Here is a 21,472-nt window from a genome sequence, read left to right as displayed (position 1 = left end):
AGTAACAAATATTTATTTTTATATATAGAATATCAATTGTACAATTAGTGATACTGAAATTGATGAAAATCTGACAATTTTTTGGATTTTTTTAACAAACAAATCATTTTTTAAATAATTCAAAACAAAAAGTTTCACATTCTAAAAATTTCGGGTTTAATTTTCTTCATCAATAAGTAAACCATCTTATACCAGTGTGAATGAAAATTAAATTAACCGACATCTGAATATTGTTTAGAATTACTTTGTTAAAAAAATAATAACAAAAAAAATTCAAAGAAAAAAAGTCAGCCATAGGAGATTTGAACAATTGTACGTGAAATTTTTTAAAAGTATTTTTTTACTTCTAATTTAATTGATAAAAAAATCAAAAATTGTTAAACGTCTGCTAATTTTAGTATCATCCAATGTGATAAAAGACAAACATCAATTATTATACGAATCAATAATATAAAAACTAATTTAATGACGAATAAATTAAGAAAAATTATAAAGAAATAAAAAACAATCAAACTACATTGAATAGTAGTCAAATATATAGCCCCAACGCATCTACTATTACTGTTAACTTTTTTTCAAAATATTTTTTTAATACTTATTGATAAGTTGGGGACTCTACGGATCTTATGAAGCCACGAAAAATGAAATTTTTTTTTTACATTTTTATTGAAAATTTTCGATATCTTGTTTAGTTTTCGAAATATCGATATTTGAAAATCTAAAAAAAATTTTACTATGGAATTTGATAGATTTTTGAGTAACTATATCTTGAAAACTAAGCAAGATATCGAAAAATGTTATTTTTACTTTTTATCTTATTTCAGTGCGAGCAACACAAATCCGTAGTATTTTCGATAAGTTTAATAAGACTGAAGAAATTGTCAGATTTCTGCTGATTTTAGTATCGTTTTAATTAAGATGTTTAAAATATTTATGTAGTAATTGTTTTTTTTTAAATTTTGTTTTTAAAAGTGGTGTAAACAACTGAGATCTTTTATAATAGTACTTTTAGATTATAATTTAAAAATAAATACTGTTAGTATGTCCATTATTATTAACTTGGACAACAGGTTTCAAATTTTATAAGCAACTTGGAACATGAAAAAAATAAATAATTTTTTTTTTAAATTCATGAGATTTTTGTCAAACCTAATCTGTAATCTGTGTATTTTACAGCCGGCAAAAGAATTCGGATAATACTGAACCGTGACGTCAAAAACTTCGGGTATTTCCGATCTTTTCCGTGATGTTTAAAACTATTTTTTCGCGCTCAATATTAAAAATCTAATTTTACAAAAAATGGTAGAAAAAAATTCTTTTTCAAAATCTTTGACGAATCTATCAAAAAAATACAAACTGTTCATGTTACAACTAACTTGTTTTTAAATCTTCACGTAAAAATTTACGAATATTTTCAATGCGCATTTTTTCGAGATTTTATTTTTTGACACTTAATAAGTTTCATTAAAATTTCAAAATAAACAAATTCCTAATTTTAAAAAATAATTGCAATAATTTTTTTAATAAGGTCCTTTTGAATATGAGTCATCACACAAATGTTGTCATAATTTAAATTGCATGAAATATGAATCATCAGGGGGCGTAAAAAATAATTAAAAATAAATTAGGTGTTTTGATAAATAATTTGTGAGTAATTATGACGTTAAAAATAAAAATAAATTAATTTAGAAAGTATTTTAGTGAAGACCGTAACGGTTCGGAAGTCACGGAAGAAATTCAAAGCGACACTTTATATTTAATAAAGTAAGGACGTGTTATATTAAAAATCAGTCGAAAGGAACGGTTGAACGTGACTTATTTTATTTATTATCTAAATATATTGTTACCTTCGGCAACGGCAGGATAAAAACTTTATCAGCGACACCTGGGAGAAAATCAAAGTGAGCAAGTGTGGGTAGTTCCATTGCCCTTTCGTGGTGTGTATACATTTGTTAATCGATCCAGTACAGCATAACATACACAAACACAGTACAGGTAGGGCTGACTGAGTTTTGCTGGATGCCTGGAAACAAAAAAGAGGGGGCAATCTTCCGTTTGGATAGTAGTAGTCCATAGTTAATTCTCCCATTAGTTTATACCTACCTTACTTTAGTATATAAACATTTTACTGCCTAACTGTATTCTTTATTATAATAATTTTATTTAAACTTGATAAATTATTTAAATTAAACTTGAGTTATATTTGTTTTATTTTTAATTTATTGATATTGTATTTATTAAATCTTAGAAGATAAAATTGGTAAAGTTCATTAAACTTTATATACATAAACAATTACATGTGTTCTATAGTGTGATTATTTTGTTTTTCTGATGTTCTGTCAAGAAAAAATAATTATACATATATTCTAAATAAATGAATAATAATTTATCAATAAATTGACGGTAAGATATAATGATTCAAATTTTTAATTAGTTAAGAATTAGTGATTGTATATTGAGAGACAATAAAAATTTTTTAATTATTGGCAGATAGAAATATGGACAGTTATGCTGAACTCTGTGGATTTATGGACGCAAAATTACCTGGAAATTTAATGCGAAAAAGATCATTTGTTTCATGGAAAACTTGGCGACGACATTGGTGCACTGTACGTAAATTAGGACCTGGATTAGGTGCTGAAGTTCAATTGGAGCATGGACTCACCATTGATGGTTTAAATGCATATCGTAACACCATTAAAATTCCTTCTGACTCGATAATATGCCGCACAGAATCTCGAACAAAATCATATGCATTTGGTATATTTCCTGCCAAAGAAAGAAAACCATTTCTTTATTTAAGTGGAATGTCTGAATCAGAAACACAGAGATGGATGGCTAATATTAGAGAATTATTAAAACCTCGGCGATGTCGTTTTTTAGAAGGTACATTCAATATTTCAATGGTTGATAACACTCATTCAAGGTCCGCTGGTTTAACAGGTAAGACATTAAATATTATAATTTTTTACAATAATTTAGCAATCAATTTCTAATGGTAAAATTTTTTAGGCTTACATGGAGATTTAGTTGCTAGTCGCAGTGGAATTTTTTTAAAAGATGTTCATAATGGCAATATTATTGAACATTTAGAGTGGATTGAAATGAATCAATTTAATTTAGCAACCATTGGTCACCCGGATGATGTGAAAAGAATTTGTGTCATTCATACAACAAAATCATTTCGCGGTGGTATTGGAGAACTTTATATATTTTGTTTAAATGCGAGTCAATTATTACAGAGTTTAGTGAAACAAGGCCGTGAGCCTTTTAATAAAATTAACAAAGTCGAAATAATTAGGCCTTTAAGCTTGAGCGAAGGTGATTTGAGATTTACAAATGATAATGAAACGGGAAATTTAACTATAAAAAATAAAGTATCAAATATTAGTAATGCTGGATTATTGTTGTTACAACCAAGGCTGGAACGCGAGGGAAAGTTTATGTTTAACGATACTAGTGATTCTGGTAATACGTTACGAAAGATAAATGAGGATAAATTAGATTATTATATGCGAGCTGTGGATAACGTGTATGAAACTGAGCCTGCCAATTTATCAAATATTAGTGCAAGTCTAGAAGAGCTCGAAGAACCTCTGCATAAAAGAGTGTCTAATTTGTCAGTAGCTTCGGGTATTTATGAAGAAATTGTGGAGAATCATTATGACAATAAACTCAGTATGGATAATTTACATCTATATGAGAATCTTAGTGACATTAAACTTAATTCTTATAATAAAAGCCGTATGCCACCACCACTACCTCCTCGAACACGGTGTGCTTCTGACTCTTCAAAGAATGGAGTATTAAGTGATGAGGAATTATGTCACGAAGAAAATTCAAAGTTATTGACATCAAACACACCATTGACTGATATTAATTTAGGATCTTCACAAAAAATTTTAATGCCAGTTTATGCGACATCTGAGCATTCTGACTATGTTCCAATGTCACCAAGACCCAAAGATTTTGCTGCAGAGCAAGAAAAAAAACAATTCGTTTCTCAGGAAGAAGACATTTATATGGTTATGCGATAAAATGTCAAGTAGGAAATTTTTTAAATACTTTATTGCTCTGTTATATTTAGAAAATTGTGAAACTATTGTGGCCTCCGTGATAATTATTTTATTTGGCCTATTTTTTATGGTAAAATTTAGAGTGCCAAGTATATACAAAAATAAATGAAAATAAAATTTCGAAAATTTACGATTTACCAACTATTAGTATTTAAATAAATTGTATAGTAATCACGCATAAAGTATTTAAAGTCCATATCTCGCTCAAATTAATACATATAAAAAGTAAAATAATGTCTCATATCATTCAGGAAAATGAAGTACAAATATTTCTCAAGAAAAAAATTCCTCAAGTTTATATTTTTTCATTTTATTTCTTTTGAAAAAGATTTTATTATAAATGATATTCCAAATTTTACCAGAACAAATTATATACATATCAATATTTATCAAAAATAAGCTTCTATTTTATTTTCGGTTTATTATAATATATCTTAACTATTCACTGCCTTTCGCTCTGTGCCTATATATATATCATTTTTGTAATGTCTATCAACATTCCTCGCAAATAAGTAAATTAAGTGGGATGTTTTGAACAAAAAAAAATTATTCAATATTAATTAAATAATTCTTTATTTTTATTTATAACTTAGAAAAATTAATAATACTTTATTTTCTTACTTTATTTAGTTATAAAAATATTATAAGTTAATTATTTTTAAATTAATAAACTTTGTATTCGAACTGAATTTGTAAAAAAGTTTAGGTTCAAAATAGAAAAAAAAATATTAGCTAAAAATGTGATAGAAATTACTGCTGTATTATAAATTGTGAAATTGTCAAAGGCCAGTTGCATTAACTTGCATTTATGTTAATATATCTGCTGATTGTTTAAATTAAACATTTAAGTGATTAATTTGTTGCCTATTGTAAATTACATATTTAATAAAAAATTACATGAATTAACTTTATGAGTATTTAATTTAAGTTAAAGCCGTATATAATTTTGTAAAAATTTTAGAAAATGATTCATTTAGTAAATATAAAACATAAAAAAAAGTAATAATTAAATCCTTGCATGTTTTTGTACATGTTCACGAGCTTTTCTCTCAAATTCACTTTTATCAAAACGATATTCATTTGCGATATTTGGCATCAATGGATCATCCGGATTTGGATTGCCCAGTAATGATTGTACAGCAACAAATAGATTTTCTAATGTGAATGTAGGCTTCCATCCACCATTAGGCGGCATTTTTAACAAGTCCATACAAATTCTACCACCTGTATCAACATTTGGATGGTAAACAGGTGTAACAAACTTCATCCTCGGTGGCTCATATGGATAAGTATCATCAACTTCAACTTCTAGTTTAAAAACTCCGTTTTCATAGGGACTACCATTTGGACCCAAAATAGTTACAATCAAATGATTTATTTTATCATCCTTCTGATAACATGCTATTCCTTCTGGAGGATTTTTCATAAGCTTTTCCAGCTCTCTTGTTAATCGTTTGTTCCCTGGTGGTGGCATTTTCTCTGTGGCTGACTGCAGTAAAAAAAAAAAAAAAAAAAAATATTTTATTGATCAGTGAAATAAATTTATTTGATTTTTCACGATCACGTTTAAAATTAATGATAATGAAATCAACAAATACCCTATAATTTTTGTTTTATTTAAAAAATAAGTTTGTGCTAAGAAAATATTTTTAAAAAATCCATTGAGTAATCATTTTTACATCTGGAATAAAGAAAAAATTTTTTTTCATTAACATTTAATTTTTTAAATAAAAATCTTAATCATTATCGAATGTTTGTTAATGTCAGTATCATTATCATTAGTCAAATAATAGTTCAAACAAATCAGAGAATTGTACAAAAATTTTTATAATAGTATTAAGTGAAATTTGAAAAAATGTAAGTATAATGTGTTAAAATTGTAGACCCACCCAGTATTTTTAATTCATCAACTTGTTAGAAAGACGTATTTGAAAATTTTTCAAAGTTTATTTTTTTTTCATTAAAGTTGTATTTCTCTTTTTTACAGGACAAATTTTTACAAAATGGTCTAACATTTGGTTTTTGAGAATAATAGTGAGCATTGTAACAACTAATATTTAACTTTAAACTAATAAATTGTTCAATTTATTTAATTTTAAGCATTTTTTTTTAATTCAAAAGTTTTTAGATTTTTTTAACAACTAGATTATCACAGTATGAATTTAGGAAGAATATTCTACATGTAGAAATTAAAAAAAAAAAAAACTACGCAAATATTTTGTAATATTTTTTTATACTAATTTATTTGTTGATTAAAACCAAAAAACTGCCAGCTGTCTACTGATTTCAGTATCATTATAGATCAACTTACCAAGCTTACTCAAAATGTGTTAATTAATTAAATAATGACTTAATAAATTATTTATTCATTAATTACTTTAGCCTCTATTGTCTCAATATAATTATGAGCGGTGAATTTATAAACAAAACCACATGCGGTACTTCACAGTTTTGTGTTACATCACAGCTACTGTAGATGGCATCGCAGTATTAAAAAAAAAATTTACATGCTCTGTTTAAAATTTCTCGCAAAAAATTGACCGCAACTTCTATTTTTTATTGACTGCTATAATTCATCTTTTAAATATAAATAATAAACAAAATTCGTAGTAAAATAATGATTGTGAGAAAAATAAAAAAAAAATTTTCTGTAATGTGTAAAAATGAAAAAAATTAAAGATGATTCACCCGACATTCTATTAAATTAAATAAATAAAATAATTTAATTAACAGAGAGACAAATAGGTCACGTGTACAATAGAAAGAGAAAATATTAAAAAAGTGGGAGATGTTTGTTGCGTTGTTTCTGATGTAGGAGTGCGCTAGTGTCAGCGCCCAGGAATGTTGGTTCATACTCTCGATAAATTCTCATCGGTACCTAAAGATATGAATTAAATCCTATAATATTATTCTGGGTATAGACTGCAGTTATATTTTAAGAGTTTATAAGTATTAAAATTATTTGAGTATATAAGTTGTTTTTTGATCCATTAATTAAATGAGCATCAGCAAGTGTTTGTGTTTGAAAACGTAAGGTAGAGGATAACCGCAAGTGACTCGTCCGTTGAAGCGACAGGTAACTTAGGGCGTTAACCATTCTTTTACCTCATGTATACAATTAAATTTTTACTATTATTTTTATTTAAAATATCATAATTTCATTTATTTTTACAGGTTCAATTTTATTTTATTTTCTTGTTCAGTAAAACGATTTAAAAATTTTTTATAGTTGATGGGAAATGGAGGGTGTATCTACTTGACAAGTTTTTAAATTGAAATGTATCAACAATTTGAGTCATCGTATGCACACGTATCATGCCGGATACATTCATTATTTTTATTAATTATTCTAATATCACTTGATAGTACTATAATGTCAGAATCACAATAAATAGGTTTAATTTTTTTATAATTAAAAATTAACATTAGTTTTTTTTTAATTACATAAAAAATACATTTATTTATTATTAAATAAATAAATAAGTAAATACTACAGTGTGGGCGTGCGATTTAAGTAGAAAAAGAGTGTGCATCGGTAATAAAGAGAGAAACTATAATATAATCATTATTCATTATAATTATATTTAAGTACTTTGGGCGCGTCATGTATCAATGAATCAAATGTATACAATAGATGGTGTAATTGTGTGTTTTAATCATTCGACGAAATTATCATTTTTTATTTATATGAGTTATAAGTTTAAATAAATTAATTTTTACATTTGTTTGCAGAAATCCAAAAAATGTGGTTTTTAATATTTTTGTTATTGGCACCAATAAATTGCCAATTTTCACAAAACGAATATGAAACATCATCAAAATCACCGTGGAACAATCGGTATGATGATTTAATTAATACAAGGGATCAAAACCCAGGATTTTCATTTCCACGAGCGAATGAAAATGTGATATTCAAAGAAGCGTAAGTAAAATAAAAAAATTAATTAACTAGAAATTTATAGCAGTGTTATTTAGAACTAATTTAAAAATTTTTGTAGAACTTACTTTGTTGTGGCATCTCGCTTGTGTCGACCGGGACAAATATACCGATTGGCAGTTGATGTTCTCCATAGTGCGCTACCGATGACAGTTCGAGCGTCAATTCAACGTGATGGTGTTGAAGTGGGATCTGATTATAAAGAAATAAAAGAAGGTATTCCGGAAAATTTAATGATAAAAATACCTCATGAAAAAAATCAAGCTCAATACAAACTTCGAGTGGAGGGTCTTTATAACGGCTTAACTGGAGGGCAAGCCTTTTTTAACGAAACCAAACTCGTATATTCTCAACGAACTATGACAATATTTATTCAAATGGACAAGCCAGTTTATATGCAAGGTCAAACAGTACGATTTAGAGCAGTACCAATAAATACTGAATCAAAAGCTATAATTGAACCTGTTGATATTTTTATGCAAGATCCGCAAGGGCGTATTATGCGACGATGGCTCAGTCAACAAAGTAATCTTGGTACAGTTTCTATGAAATATCAGTTGTCTGATCAGCCGATTTTTGGTGATTGGCAAATTGTTGTTAAAACTGAAGGACAAATAGAAACTAAAAATTTTACAGTGGAAGAATATTATCAGACACGTTTTGAAGTTAATGTGACAATGCCTGCCTTTTTCTTTGATAGAGATCAATATCTTCATGGAGTAATTCAAGCAAATTATACATCAGGTGCACCAGTAAAGGGAAATTTGACTATTAAAGCTATAGTAAAGCCACTAAATGCGTATCGATCATCACAATTATCATCTTCAGAATTTTATTTTACTTTCAATGAATATTATCCAGCTTGGTTTAAACAGCCAGAAGATTATAGAGATTATCAGGTTATGAGATTTTTCAATGGTACTTACAGATTCCAGTGGCCAATGCAGGAAATTTTAACACGGTCATCTATTAATGAAGGAATAGAAGTACATATTGTTGCAACGGTAGGTGAAAGCTTTTTAAATGAAGTTATTGTTGGTCATTCAACTGCTAGAATATTCAACTCTACTGTACGAATACATTTTTCTGGAGGTTCACCTCAAGTATTTAAACCAGCTATGCCATACTCATTGAATATTGTTGCTTCATATCATGATGGTTCAGCACTATCCAAGTATAAATTGGAGCACACATTGATGGAAGTACGTGCGGATGTTGAATCTAAAAGCGGAAGTCATAGAACTATAGATTTTCCAAATCTTCACGTTTCTTCAGATCACGACGCTGTGTGGCCGATGAAAATCGACTTAAGACATCAATTAGGATTTGACAATCCTAAACAGATTCAACAAATTCTCAATGATGTCAAGTCAGTCAGAATACATGCTTCATTTCTTGATGGGGAAGGAGAAAGAGCTAATACTGAATTACTTCTTTTGGCTCATGACTCTCCTGAAAATAAACATATCAAATTATCAACATCGACAAAGCATCCAAAAGTTGGGGAATACTTGGTACTACACGTTCAAACAAATTACTATATAGAAACATTTAATTACATTATAATGTCTAAAGGAACAATACTTTTAACTGGTCAAGATATTATGGAACCAAATATTAGAACATTTTCTATTCCATTGAGTTCAGAAATGGCACCTGTTGTTACTGCTGTCGTTTATCATGTTGGTAGATACGGTCAAGTTGTTGCGGATTCTTTAACTATACCCGTGAACGGTATTTCTGGTAATAACTTTACTGTTTTCATTAACAATAAAAAAGCAAAGACAGGTGAAAAAGTAGAAGTAGCAATTTATGGTGAACCAGGTTCCTACGTTGGGTTATCAGGAACTGATCGTGCTTTTTATTCAATGCAAGCTGGCAATGAGCTTACTTACGCAAATGTAATTTCTAAAATGTCATATTTTGGTGAAGATACAAATGGCACTCATACTCACTCATGGGTCTTCCACAGTGGTGATCCCGACGAGGCCGTTTTCTTTCCATCATCAAGCTTTGGAATTGACGTTAATCGAACATTCGACTACATTGGATTAGTTGTATTTACAGATGCTAATATTCATCGAAGACCGGAAAATTGTAATCGGACACAAGGACGTGCGGAATGTTTGAGTGGACAATGTTACAGGATTGAAAAACAGTGTGACGGTTTCTTTGACTGTGATGATCGTACCGATGAAGCCAGATGTAAAACTGGTAATTTAACAGACTTGAATCTCTTCCGTAAAAATCGATTCAACAGAATCCAGCGACAGTATGAAAATGTTTGGCTATGGAAAGATATCAATATTGGTCCCCATGGTCGTTACATATTTAATATTGATGTGCCACGTAGACCTGTACATTGGATGGTAACTGCTTTCAGTATGAGCCCAACAAAAGGTTTTGGTATGTTACCAAAAGCAATTGAATACACTGGTGTATTACCTTTCTTTATCAATGTTGAAATGCCAAATCACTGTCGTCAAGGTGAACAAGTTGGTGTAAGAGTATCTGTATTTAATTATTTATCATACAACATCGAGGCGACGGTGGTTTTAGCTGATTCACGTGATTATAAATTTGTTCACGTAGAAGAAGATGGTATAGTTAGATCATACAACCCAAGAACAACATTTGGAGAGCATCAATTCTTTATTTGGATCCCTGCTCAAGATGCAGTGGTTGTATATCTTCCAATTGTACCCGTTCGTTTAGGTGATATTAAAGTTAAGGTTTATGCACTGACAATAATAGGCAAAGACACGGTTGAACGTACTATTCACGTTGAGTCTGACGGACTTCCTCAGTATCGACATCAATCAGTTTTATTAGATTTGAGTACTCGAGGTTCAGCTTTACGCTTTATGCATGTAAATCTAACAGTAACACCAGAAGTTACTTATGCAGAAGATCGTTACTACGTATATGGTTCAAATAAAGCAAAAATAAGTGTTGTGGGTGATGTAGTTGGTCCTATTTTTCCTACGATGCCAGTAAATTCAACAAGTTTATTAGGACTTCCCATGGATTGTGCTGAACAAAATATGTTCAGTTTTGCTATCCACATGTATACAACTCTTCATTTGAGATACATAAATCAAAGGAATTTGAAACAAGAAAGAATAAGCTTTAATTTCATGAATGTTGCATATCAACGACAATTATCATTTATGAATCCTAATGGATCTTTTAGTTTATTCAGAAGTGATTGGAATCAATCAGCATCTAGCGTATGGCTTACAGCTTTCTGTGCTCGTATTTTCCAAGAAGCAAATTTTGCTGAGTGGGAAAATTATATTTATATTGATCCAAAAGTTATTGAAGCTTCTGTTAGTTGGCTTTTAAATTATCAATCACCAGAAGGAGCATTTTATGAAATAACCTGGTTACCGGATAGAAAAGTCAACACGTCATATATTGATGAATTTGATTACATACGACATAGAAATATTAGTCTTACTGCTCATGTCGTGATGACACTAGTTGCAGTGAAAGATATATCAGGAGAACTTGGTACTAGGATTGCATTGAGTCAAGCCAAAGCAGTAAGATGGCTTGAAATAAACTTAAATCATGTAAATAAACACGGGTCACCTTATGAAATTGCTATTGTTGCTTATGCTCTCTCCCTTGCTAAATCTCCTAGTTCAGAGATGGCATTTAATATGCTAAATCAACGGCAAATTCAAGAAGAAGAATTTCTGTACTGGGCTCGTCAGCGTCTTCCACCATTACCTACTAAGTCAGAAAACAACAGGCCCTATGGTTTACCAAGATTACCATACGCCTATGATTCAGAAAACATTGAAACTTCTGCGTATGCTCTTTTACTATACGTTGAACGAAGTCAAGATTATAAGGCCGATGGAATAGTCAAATGGTTAAATTCACAACGACTTACTGACGGTGGTTGGGCATCAACTCAAGACACCATGTGGGCAATGAAGGCTCTAATGAAGTATACGTCTGCATCAAGGCTTCGTGAAGTTACTGAATTAACTGTTAAAGTCGAACCAACAGCTTTAAAAGGAGGTGTTAAAAGATTTAATATTAATAATAAAAATATTGCCAAGTTGCAGAGCTTTGAAGTAAGTTTATTTGTTTTCTTTAAAAAAAAAAAAAATAAATAAAAAAAAAAGTAATTATAATTTTCTTATTATTTTATTTTAGGTACCTGAAGCATGGGGAACAGTACAATTTGATATTACAGGATCTGGATATATAATTGTTCAAATGTCAGTGCAATATAATGTTGATTTGAAAAAATTCCAAACAGAGCCACCAGTAAAAGCATTCGATTTGGTTGTCAGACACAATTCTTACGGAAGAAATCAGTCTCACATTAATTATCTTAGTTGTCAAAGGTAATGATAATAATAATACTTTTCAATTGTGTTTAATTAAAATTTAAAATTTTATGAGGATATAATATTTTATTTTAATTTTTAAAGGTGGACTAACTTCAATGAGTCTGAAAGATCTGGAATGGCTATATTGGATGTAACGATACCAACGGGTTATATTATTCAACAACAAAATTTGGATGCATATGTTCGAGCGAGAGAAGTAAGAAATTTACAACGAGCGCGATTTGCAGAGCAAAAGGTTTTGTTTTATTTTGACTATTTGGATAACGAAGAAACTTGTGTGAATTTTACAATTGAGAGGTGGTATCCTGTCGCAAATATGTCACGTTATTTAGCGGTTAGAGTTTATGATTATTATGCTCCTGAACGTTTTAATGAAACTATATTTGATGCATTGTCAACATATCTTTTGAACATCTGCGAAGTTTGTGGTAGCTCACAATGTCCATATTGTCCAATTTATAATGCTGCCATGACATTGTCTACACCTGCAGTATTTATGATTATAATTTCAGTTATTCTCACGACTGTAAGATATCTTAAAACACAAGAATTTAGTGTTGGGTAGTCTACTAAATTATTGTTTTTTTATTTTAAATTAAGGATGAGTACAAAAGAAATTTATTAATCATCCGCAATCAAAATTTGAAAAAATTTAATTATGTAACGTCATTGATGTTAAAATGTATACCGAAGTTGCCTTCTTAAAACTAAAAAATATTTAATGTTAGTTTTTAAATTATTTTTTTAACTAAAGAAAATGATAAATATTAGTATAGAAAGTTAATTATTTGGAATACGCACATATTAATTTTTTATATTCATGTACAGTGCTACTTTTAATAATTTTTTTATATGGTTTAGAATCTTATAGAAATATATTATTAATATTAGTATTTAAATATAATAATGAAAATGTTTAATTATTATATATACTGGTTTACTGAATTGGCAACTTGTACATAGTAGTTGATATTTTGAATTTGAAAGAGAAGAAAAAATATACTTACGTTGACATGTTGCTTTAAGCCGTCCACGTCAACACGAGTATTAATGTGTTTTACAAAAAATATTTTATAGATCAAAAATATTAAAAAAATTTAGATAATAGTTGTCTAAGTCAATTTATTTGTCATGAAAATTAAAATTATATATTGAAAATTAACATGGCAAAATTTTCTATATACTTGTTATTATAATGTATTTTTAAAAATAATGTAGTTATTTCTTAAACCGTCCCTTTTTATTCATGAAATTATTTTAAATATTAATTATTTTTTTCATCGAAACTATTGTTTCGAGTATTCATTTGTATGTTAAAAACTAGTGTTAAGAATTACTAAATAACTGTATTTTTATGTTATTGAACAAAAATTTTAAGCGTACAACGACAAGTTCAAGTATTTCTTGTTTACTCATTATTGTAACTCTTTTATTATATTGTTACAATATATTAAATCTATGCCGTCCAATAAATTATAAATTAATTTTTTAATCTTTGTATAAAAAATAAATATTTTAAAAAAGTTATTAATTTTTAAGTTTCTTGAATCATTTATTCCTGAAATCCTCTAGATTTAATCTTACTTTGAAATTCCTCAATGTTATATTTTAATTTGTAAAATTAATTAGAATATAGTTTTTGAATTATAAATAACTATTTTAATGGTAATTATCAAATATATAAAACAAATTTTCGTTGAATTGATAATGATAATAGAGGAAATAATGATTTATTATTAACGTTGACGTCATCATCGGTATTTTTTTTACATTGACTAGATCGGTCGGATTAATATGTATATAGTGTATGTACCATACGTTAATGAACATACAGTCGTTGTCATTGATTTGTAACGCTTGGCAATGATTAGAGTAAAATAAAAAATTCTCAATTTGGACATCTCTCACTAAAAATTTCAATTAATAATATGTTTGGAAAATAAAAAAAATAAACGAAACTATGAAGAAAATTTACATAAAATATATAATTGTAAGCTCAGACAAACATAATTATAGAACTTTAACCAAAGAAAAAGTACTATACATAGAGATAATTAAAAATAAAAAATTCCTTTATTGTAAATCACCAGAGAAATAATTTGGATATTCAAAAATATACAAATGAAACATTTCAAATAAATTTGATATTTCAATTAAAAGAAAATCAATGAAATATCAGTCTTCTGATAATTACAGTCTTAAAAATAAACAATATCAAATGACTATAGCTTAATATAAAGACATTAACTAAAATATTAGATCATATCATTATACAAAATTAAAATTGAAAAGGCCTAAAATTAGAAAATAGTCCATCAAAGCAATTTAAATTTTTTTAAAATGGAAATATAAACAGAAGAAACAAAGGAAATTAAAAAATAATGACAAACCTAAATTCAGACAATTCGAATAAAAGACATCAAGGTTATTTGATATATACACAAATGAACAACTCTGAATATAGAAAAGCTTTACAAATGATCATCTCTAATTATGGACAAGAAAATTCGGAAATCTCTCAATATGGACCTCTCATTAAAGAAAACAAAAAAAAAATACAATATTTATAAATTAAAAAATTAAAAAATAATTGTAATCGTTCAAAAAAACACGCTTTAACATAAAACCAAACTAAAAAAGTAGGAATTTAATTTTTTTTTGATAATTCAAAATTAAGTTAAAGTGACTAATAGAAAAAATCATTTTTATGTAAATAAGTGTGGGGATCAGATAAAAACAATTATTCAAGGGTAATATACTCTGCACCAAGATATCTTCTTCGGAGAACTTTACTGAAAAATTAATTTTTATTAATCATAGGTAATGTACGATTTTTTAATTTTTAGGTAGATTTTTTAGAAATCTATCTATTGAACTGATCTTTATGAATTTTATACATGTATATCGTGAAATTTGGTAAAACCCATCAGTACAGTATAGGTAATTTACACAGTGATGACGCCTCAGTTGCAAGTAAATATATACTCACACATATATAGGTAAAAAGTAAAAATATACTTATACGCCATATAGTGCGTAGCAGTTTATTTATTCAAGGATATTTCCCAAAAAAATACATTTAATTTATAAAATATTGAACATTAATAAAATAATCGCAGGTATGTTTAACATTTTTTTTTACATCTCTAACTAAGTAATTAATAACAACAATGATAATGGTTAAATTCTATTTTGGAGTAGACACTATGATAAAATAAAATAATAATTTAAAAGTGTGGTTATATAAAATAAAAGACGTAGATAAATTGTAAAAAGTACATTCACTAACGAAAAATATTAAAATTTTATATTTCTTGGTTTTAGAATAAAAAAATCAAATAAAAATGACAGCTGCTAAATTGTATCAGAGCAAAAGCAAACCTGAAGATGAATCTCCATTATTAAAAAATCAGAAATATCGGTAAGTATCATAAGAAATCAATCAATTAAAAAAAAAAAAAAAAAAAAAAAAAAAAAAAATTATACAAGTATTTTTATTTATTTACAGTAAACAAGTATTTGACTCGATAAATTCTATAAAGTTTTTTGAAAACTATCCGTCACTAAACAGTTGGTTGATTAGTTTGTTGTATTTCATATTAATTTTGGCTTTACTATTCTTACTGACACCACCCGCGTTAGTTTTACTTTCAATATTTGTATCATTATTCTTGGTAAGCATTGTCGCTGCCAGGGGATCATTACTATCAATGACTTCACAGATGGAACTCAATGTCTCAAGCTCTTGTATTGTTAATACAGTTGACAATTATTATTATCACCATCTAGAGGAGAAAAACTTCACCATTATACAGTCAGAAAATGAAAGAATCATGTGGATTTGGTGTATTATAATTGCATATACAATACCAGAATTAATCAATTCAATGTTATGTTTTCACAAGTCCAAAAATAAGCCATCAGTTAAACAATTCTTGTCAGTCGTCATACCAGAAACGTTGTACGCAGTGGGAATAGCTTTAATGGTCTTTTTTGTTTTACCAAAATTGAATTTAAACTCTTTTGTTTTGTTTCTTATTTGGTGTATTTTTGAATGGGGATTACATACAATGATATCAACGATTTATGGAATTAAGAATCTGAAGTTTAAGATTTTACTAGTTATTATTGATATTATAGTATTGGCATGTTATGTAACATATACAATGTTTTATTCCTTCGATGGAGTGGAACGTAATAACAGTACATCATGGATTACGATTTTAGCATTGGCATTAATTCATGGTGGATTTTGGCAAGATGTTCCTGATTCTAAATTCAGTTTTACTGGTAAGTTATTTCATGATATAATAAGTTTGTCACTATATAACTCTTTCATAATATTTTTAATAATTAAAATTGCATTTATTTATCTAATAAACTTGTTTTAAAATGGTTTTTTTATAATAGTCGATTCCCAACAAATATATATATGCATATATATATATTTTTTTTTTTACTTTTTTCTAGGATTTCTTTCGCCGTTCGTGAAAGCTCGGAAAAATTTGGAACCCGTGAAACATTATACGTTTGCTTTAGTATCAATTTGGAAAATAATTGTTTTCATTGCAAGTTCATTAATGATACTCTCCTTTAATGGTATTGAGACTAAAAAAATATTTTCGATGTTCGAATCTGCATTCAGTCAGCACAATGTAACTATAATCCCCAATATTAATGGAGAAGAAGACAGTCAATCACCGTATTACTCTTTTGTGTCAATAATTATAACTAAAGGCTTAAATTTTCCAATTTTGGTTGTATTCTTCCAAATATTCATATCTTCAGTAATCTATATGAAACGTAAGTTAACTTAATCAAACGACCATTTAAAAAAATAATAATGAAATTCTCATTAATATTATGGAAGCTATATAAAAAATATAAATAAATAATATGCTTAATTTCAGGTAACACGCTATTTTTAAGTCTCTTCCATGGATTTGATTTTCGATCTCGCTGGGGATTAAATATTCCATGTTTAATTTCTATTGTATTCTTTTGGTGGTCAGCATTGATGAAAAAGCACTATTGTAACTTGGCTGATGCACGAAGTGCTGAACTCGTGTATTTCTTTGACCCTTTGATAGAAAGACCTTCATCTGAAATCCTACGTATTTTTTCGCTTAATCCAACCGAAAACTGGGAAGCAATTTTGCTGAAATGTGCAAGTTGCTGGATTATGATTTCGTTCTGGTTCCGGTCACGTTTCAGCTCATTGTTTGATAGCATAAAACAAACGAATCAAGAAAATAAACCTTCTCAACCTGTCAATGTTTATCTGGTTACAATTGATGAAAAACCAGTCGACATAAAAAATCCTGGTTGTTAAATAAGTATAAAATTTAATCCACAAAATCTTCATTAAATTTAATAATCAATAAATATTTCAACAATTTTTTTTTTTTTTTCAATCAAGTTAATTGATCTATAATTTTCACTCAACAATAATTGTGAACAATTCACAGTTTTTGAGGAAAATTGAAAAATAAAACTAGTTTTGTAATTGATATTTTGATACATTATTTTTATATCATCTATTGTATTGATTATGAAAAAAATGTTTTCAAATCTATAAAGTTTGTTGAATCGCGATAAAATTTATAATATAATAAGCACATTTTTTGTATATTTTTGTATGATACCTGTTGATGTATTGATTACACGAATGTATTTAAGAGTGTGAGAATTCGCCAGATGAGGCACGGGGCACGGGTCTATCATACACTGTATCGTATCCGTGCCCTGTGCGTGTGAAATATCTACACGGGTGTATTGTATGCATAGACTCGTGACCCGTGCCTCATCGGGTGAATTCTCACTTCTTGTATTTAATTAACTATTCCATAATTAAACATTTTCAAATTACAAAAATCAAATTTATTTGTATTGCATCATTTATTAAAATTTATTTGAGTTTTTAATAGTATAAAACAATCTAAGCGTTTAACTTGAAGTTATTATTAAAGTATATAATTTTGAGAGGTATGTTTTTAAAGAAAAATTAATTAACTGACATATATTTATTTATACGTTAAGCCTGACTTTAAGATTACTTCAAAAAAATAAAAAAAAGTTGAAATTATTTTATTATTTAATATTTCCACGTCGTGCATTTAATTTTTTAATGTTCAAAATTACAATACTATGTATCTGCATAGCTTTACCTTATTTAAAAAGTTACAAAAAACAAGAAAAATATTTTTTTTTTAAATTAAAAAATTCATATTAAAAAAAAAACTGTTCTAAAAATTTCCGAGTCTTTTAAGATCAGCTCAAGGTGCTATACAAAAAATAATTGAGCCAAAATTTTAATGTCAATCGAGATTTGTGATGATTTTCAAGAATTAAGAATTTGACAAATTTGGCATTTTTCAAAATTTTTTTCCAAAATATTTTTTTTTTAATAGCCCTAAGTGTCCCCTTTCAAATAAACGAAAGGCCATTCCCGTATCTATAATAACGTTCGAGATACTCCAAAAACAAAATTAAAAAACTGAAAAAATAGCGAAATTTTGAATTTGCATATCTGTCGAATAAAATTTTTTAATTTTTTTTCGTCGGGCAGAAGTTCGTTATATGATAAAAGAAAATTTCTGATCAAAATTTATCCAAATCAAAAGGGGTCAATTTTTACTGTAGGTCAATTTGACATGGAGTGACCCAACTATATTTTTCTATTAAATCGCAATAACAATAATAATCCTGTTGCTGCAACATGACTGTCTCCTGTTGCAGCAACAGTTAATTTTTTTCCGCGCGCGCGCGCGCGTGTGTGTGTGTGTGTGTGTGTGTGTGTATGAAAATATGTGAACCGCTTATAACTCTGGAACGGCTTGACCGATTTCGTTGTGGTTGGTGCCATTTGAAAGGGCTTGACCAAACTTAGATTTTGAAAAATATTTGGACCGATTCAGATCAATAAATTTTGAGAAATCTTCAAAAAGCCGAAAAAAAATTTTTTTTCAAATGTAGTTTTTTTGGAATAGCTTTTAAAAGGCTTAATGGTTCAACTTCAAAAACTAATCAGCTCTCAACTTAAAAAAACCACGTCGATCACCATCAGTCCGGTCAAAATCGGTTGATTTGTTCGAGAGATATCGTGAACGAAAGAAAACCGAAAAAAGTGTTTTTTCGGAATAACTCCGAAATTCCTAGCGCGATCTATTTAAACTTAAAGATTCTTTGCGAGGCTTGAAAAACTGCGTCGAATGCTGCCAACCGCGTGAAAATCGGTTCATTCATTCAAAAGTTATTGCGGTTTAAAAATTCAAAAAATAGTGTCTGATCGAATCTCTATCAGACTTTTGAGCTCTAAGAGCTCAAAAAGTATAGAAAGAATCTCATTGAGCTCGGAGAGCTCAAAATGACTCATAAATTGTATTTTTGAGCTCGAAGAACTCAAAACGTCATTGGTGCAATTTTAGGCGCCTAAGTATGGAATTAGCGGGAAGTTGCAGGGATGGCCAGGGTCAACCGTTTTCCTAATATTTTCATTTTTGTTATACGTTTAGAAGTGGAATCAACGCACATTTTGAGCAAAAATTTTAAATGAGTATGATTGTAGTTGCGTCAAACAATTTTTTTTTTATTTATAAATAATTTGATTGCAATAGAAATAATAACGTAAAAATGCACTTAGAAACAATTTAAAATTTTTCTTGTGCTGTTTTTTAGATTTTTTTTATTATTATTAATTTTTAAGTTGCTTGACGATTTTCTAATATTAGCTGTCGACTAATTCCACATTTATGAATTAAAAAAAAATGTAAAAATTGCATTTATGATGCTTATTCTTCTTAAGTCGCTTAATATGAGCAAATCAAAATGATTCAGGTATAACGTCATTTTTTTATCCAGTTAGAGAACAGTATAAGTTACCATAAAGAATGAATTAAATTGAAAGGTATTAACTAATGAAAATATATCTTAAGTAATAATAAACGATAAAAAATAATATACTTATTAATAAATAACAATTATATTTTTAGGTAACATAGTGACACTCAATAAAGCTCGCATAAAATTGAAGCCCGCAAAAAATTTTATTTTTGCATTGATATCAATTTGGAAAGTGATTGTTTTTTTTTTTTAAGTTCCTTGATAATACTCTCCTGCAATGGTGATAACATAAGATATATTTTAACGGAATTTGGATCTTCATTCAGTGAACATACAGTCTCTTTTATTGTAAATAAAACTGAAACTACTCAACCGATTCAAAGCATAACTTTCCCAATTTTGATTTTATCAATTCAAATAATTTTTTCTACTTATGCCATATTTAAAGGTAGCTTAGGCTCACGTTATCTAATTAACCAATAATAAAACATGAAAAATTATTAATTCAAAACAATTTTTTCATTTTTAGGTCATGATATTGAATTTTCACGATTTTTACAAGGATTTGACTTCAGATCTTTCTGGGGATTCAATATTCCAATTTTCTTTTTGTATTTTATAAAACTGATTTTGGAATTGATTTTACCTGAGAAAAATTACTTGAATGTTGACATAAATGGTCAAATTATTCTCAATGATGATTTATTTGAGGCAATAAATCAAACATCGTCAATTAAACTCGATCTGGACTTACTTTATCCTTTCCGAAACTGGAAATCGACTGCATTGATAATTCCGTGTGCCTGGATATTCATACACTTTATTTTAAGGATATATTTCAGATTTAATAAAAAAATTAATAAAAATTTTGATGATGACGCAGAATTAGATCCAAGACCTTTGATAGCTTAGAAAATATTTAGAATCTAAAATAATCAATTAACGGAAATAATTGATTAGTTTTTTCTTTATTTAAAATTAATAATTGAAATTACGTCTCAACTGAAGTCTAGTTAGAAAATCAAATCAAATTTACAAATTATATTTTTTAATATTGTAAAAAATTAAACAATTAATTCAAACAAACACAAATAAAATAGTTTTTATAGATTGAGTTATATTAATTATCATATCGCTTTATGAATTGTTATATGACTTTGAAAATTTTCAATCATTAAAATTAAAAAATTCTTAAAATTACCATCATATTGTGGAGTTAAAGATTTGGATAAATTTTATCAAATATA

The 21,472-nt window shown here is 27.9% G+C and overlaps 4 protein-coding genes across 5 annotated transcripts; 3 read left to right on the top strand and 1 right to left on the bottom strand.

Annotated features, from left to right (window-relative positions):
• Positions 1-2,182: 2,182 nt before the first annotated feature.
• Positions 2,183-4,982, top strand: LOC123269173. Of its 2 annotated transcripts, none has more exons than XM_044734756.1 (3): positions 2,183-2,403; positions 2,488-2,943; positions 3,013-4,982. In XM_044734756.1, the coding sequence occupies exons 2-3, from the start codon at positions 2,499-2,501 to the stop codon at positions 4,035-4,037; spliced, it is 1,470 nt and encodes a 489-aa protein (XP_044590691.1). In that variant the 5' UTR covers positions 2,183-2,403; positions 2,488-2,498; the 3' UTR covers positions 4,038-4,982. The 2 variants fall into 2 exon arrangements, with proteins under 2 accessions (XP_044590691.1, XP_044590690.1); XM_044734755.1 differs by having other exon boundaries at positions 2,184-2,403; positions 2,491-2,943.
• A 2-nt stretch (positions 4,983-4,984) lies between these two features.
• LOC123269222 (ubiquitin-conjugating enzyme E2 T-like) lies at positions 4,985-6,493 on the bottom strand. The gene is made up of 2 exons (XM_044734823.1): positions 6,388-6,493; positions 4,985-5,565 (listed from the first exon to the last, which is right to left on the bottom strand). Exon 2 carries the CDS (start codon positions 5,548-5,550, stop codon positions 5,083-5,085), a length of 468 nt encoding a protein of 155 aa, XP_044590758.1. The 5' UTR covers positions 5,551-5,565; positions 6,388-6,493; the 3' UTR covers positions 4,985-5,082.
• Positions 6,494-6,876: 383 nt separating this feature from the next.
• Positions 6,877-13,155, top strand: LOC123269130 (CD109 antigen). Its single transcript, XM_044734677.1, has 5 exons — positions 6,877-7,152; positions 7,809-7,998; positions 8,075-12,101; positions 12,184-12,377; positions 12,465-13,155. Exons 2-5 carry the CDS (start codon positions 7,820-7,822, stop codon positions 12,946-12,948), a joined length of 4,884 nt encoding a protein of 1,627 aa, XP_044590612.1. The 5' UTR covers positions 6,877-7,152; positions 7,809-7,819; the 3' UTR covers positions 12,949-13,155.
• A 2,127-nt stretch (positions 13,156-15,282) lies between these two features.
• On the top strand, positions 15,283-18,262 carry LOC123269162. The gene is made up of 5 exons (XM_044734738.1): positions 15,283-15,502; positions 15,708-15,804; positions 15,892-16,673; positions 16,854-17,186; positions 17,294-18,262. The coding sequence occupies exons 2-5, from the start codon at positions 15,728-15,730 to the stop codon at positions 17,713-17,715; spliced, it is 1,614 nt and encodes a 537-aa protein (XP_044590673.1). The 5' UTR covers positions 15,283-15,502; positions 15,708-15,727; the 3' UTR covers positions 17,716-18,262.
• Positions 18,263-21,472: the final 3,210 nt, after the last annotated feature.

Source organism: Cotesia glomerata, linkage group LG7 (assembly GCF_020080835.1).
Source record: "Cotesia glomerata isolate CgM1 linkage group LG7, MPM_Cglom_v2.3, whole genome shotgun sequence".
Taxonomy (NCBI): Eukaryota; Metazoa; Arthropoda; class Insecta; order Hymenoptera; family Braconidae; genus Cotesia; species Cotesia glomerata.
Note: the sequence above shows the minus strand (reverse complement) of the source record. Positions and strands in the feature narration are given on the sequence as shown.

Coding starts and splice junctions, on each gene's coding strand:
- LOC123269173 (XM_044734756.1), top strand. CDS start 2,499: ATGGACAGTTATGCTGAACTCTGTGGATTTATGGACGCAAAATTACCT. Junction 2,944..3,012: donor AAGGTCCGCTGGTTTAACAG/GTAAGACATTAA, acceptor AAAATTTTTTAG/GCTTACATGGAGATTTAGTT.
- LOC123269222 (XM_044734823.1), bottom strand. CDS start 5,550: ATGCCACCACCAGGGAACAAACGATTAACAAGAGAGCTGGAAAAGCTT.
- LOC123269130 (XM_044734677.1), top strand. CDS start 7,820: ATGTGGTTTTTAATATTTTTGTTATTGGCACCAATAAATTGCCAATTT. Junction 7,999..8,074: donor AATGTGATATTCAAAGAAGC/GTAAGTAAAATA, acceptor AAATTTTTGTAG/AACTTACTTTGTTGTGGCAT. Junction 12,102..12,183: donor CCAAGTTGCAGAGCTTTGAA/GTAAGTTTATTT, acceptor ATTTTATTTTAG/GTACCTGAAGCATGGGGAAC.
- LOC123269162 (XM_044734738.1), top strand. CDS start 15,728: ATGACAGCTGCTAAATTGTATCAGAGCAAAAGCAAACCTGAAGATGAA. Junction 15,805..15,891: donor TTAAAAAATCAGAAATATCG/GTAAGTATCATA, acceptor ATTTATTTACAG/TAAACAAGTATTTGACTCGA. Junction 16,674..16,853: donor TTCTAAATTCAGTTTTACTG/GTAAGTTATTTC, acceptor ACTTTTTTCTAG/GATTTCTTTCGCCGTTCGTG.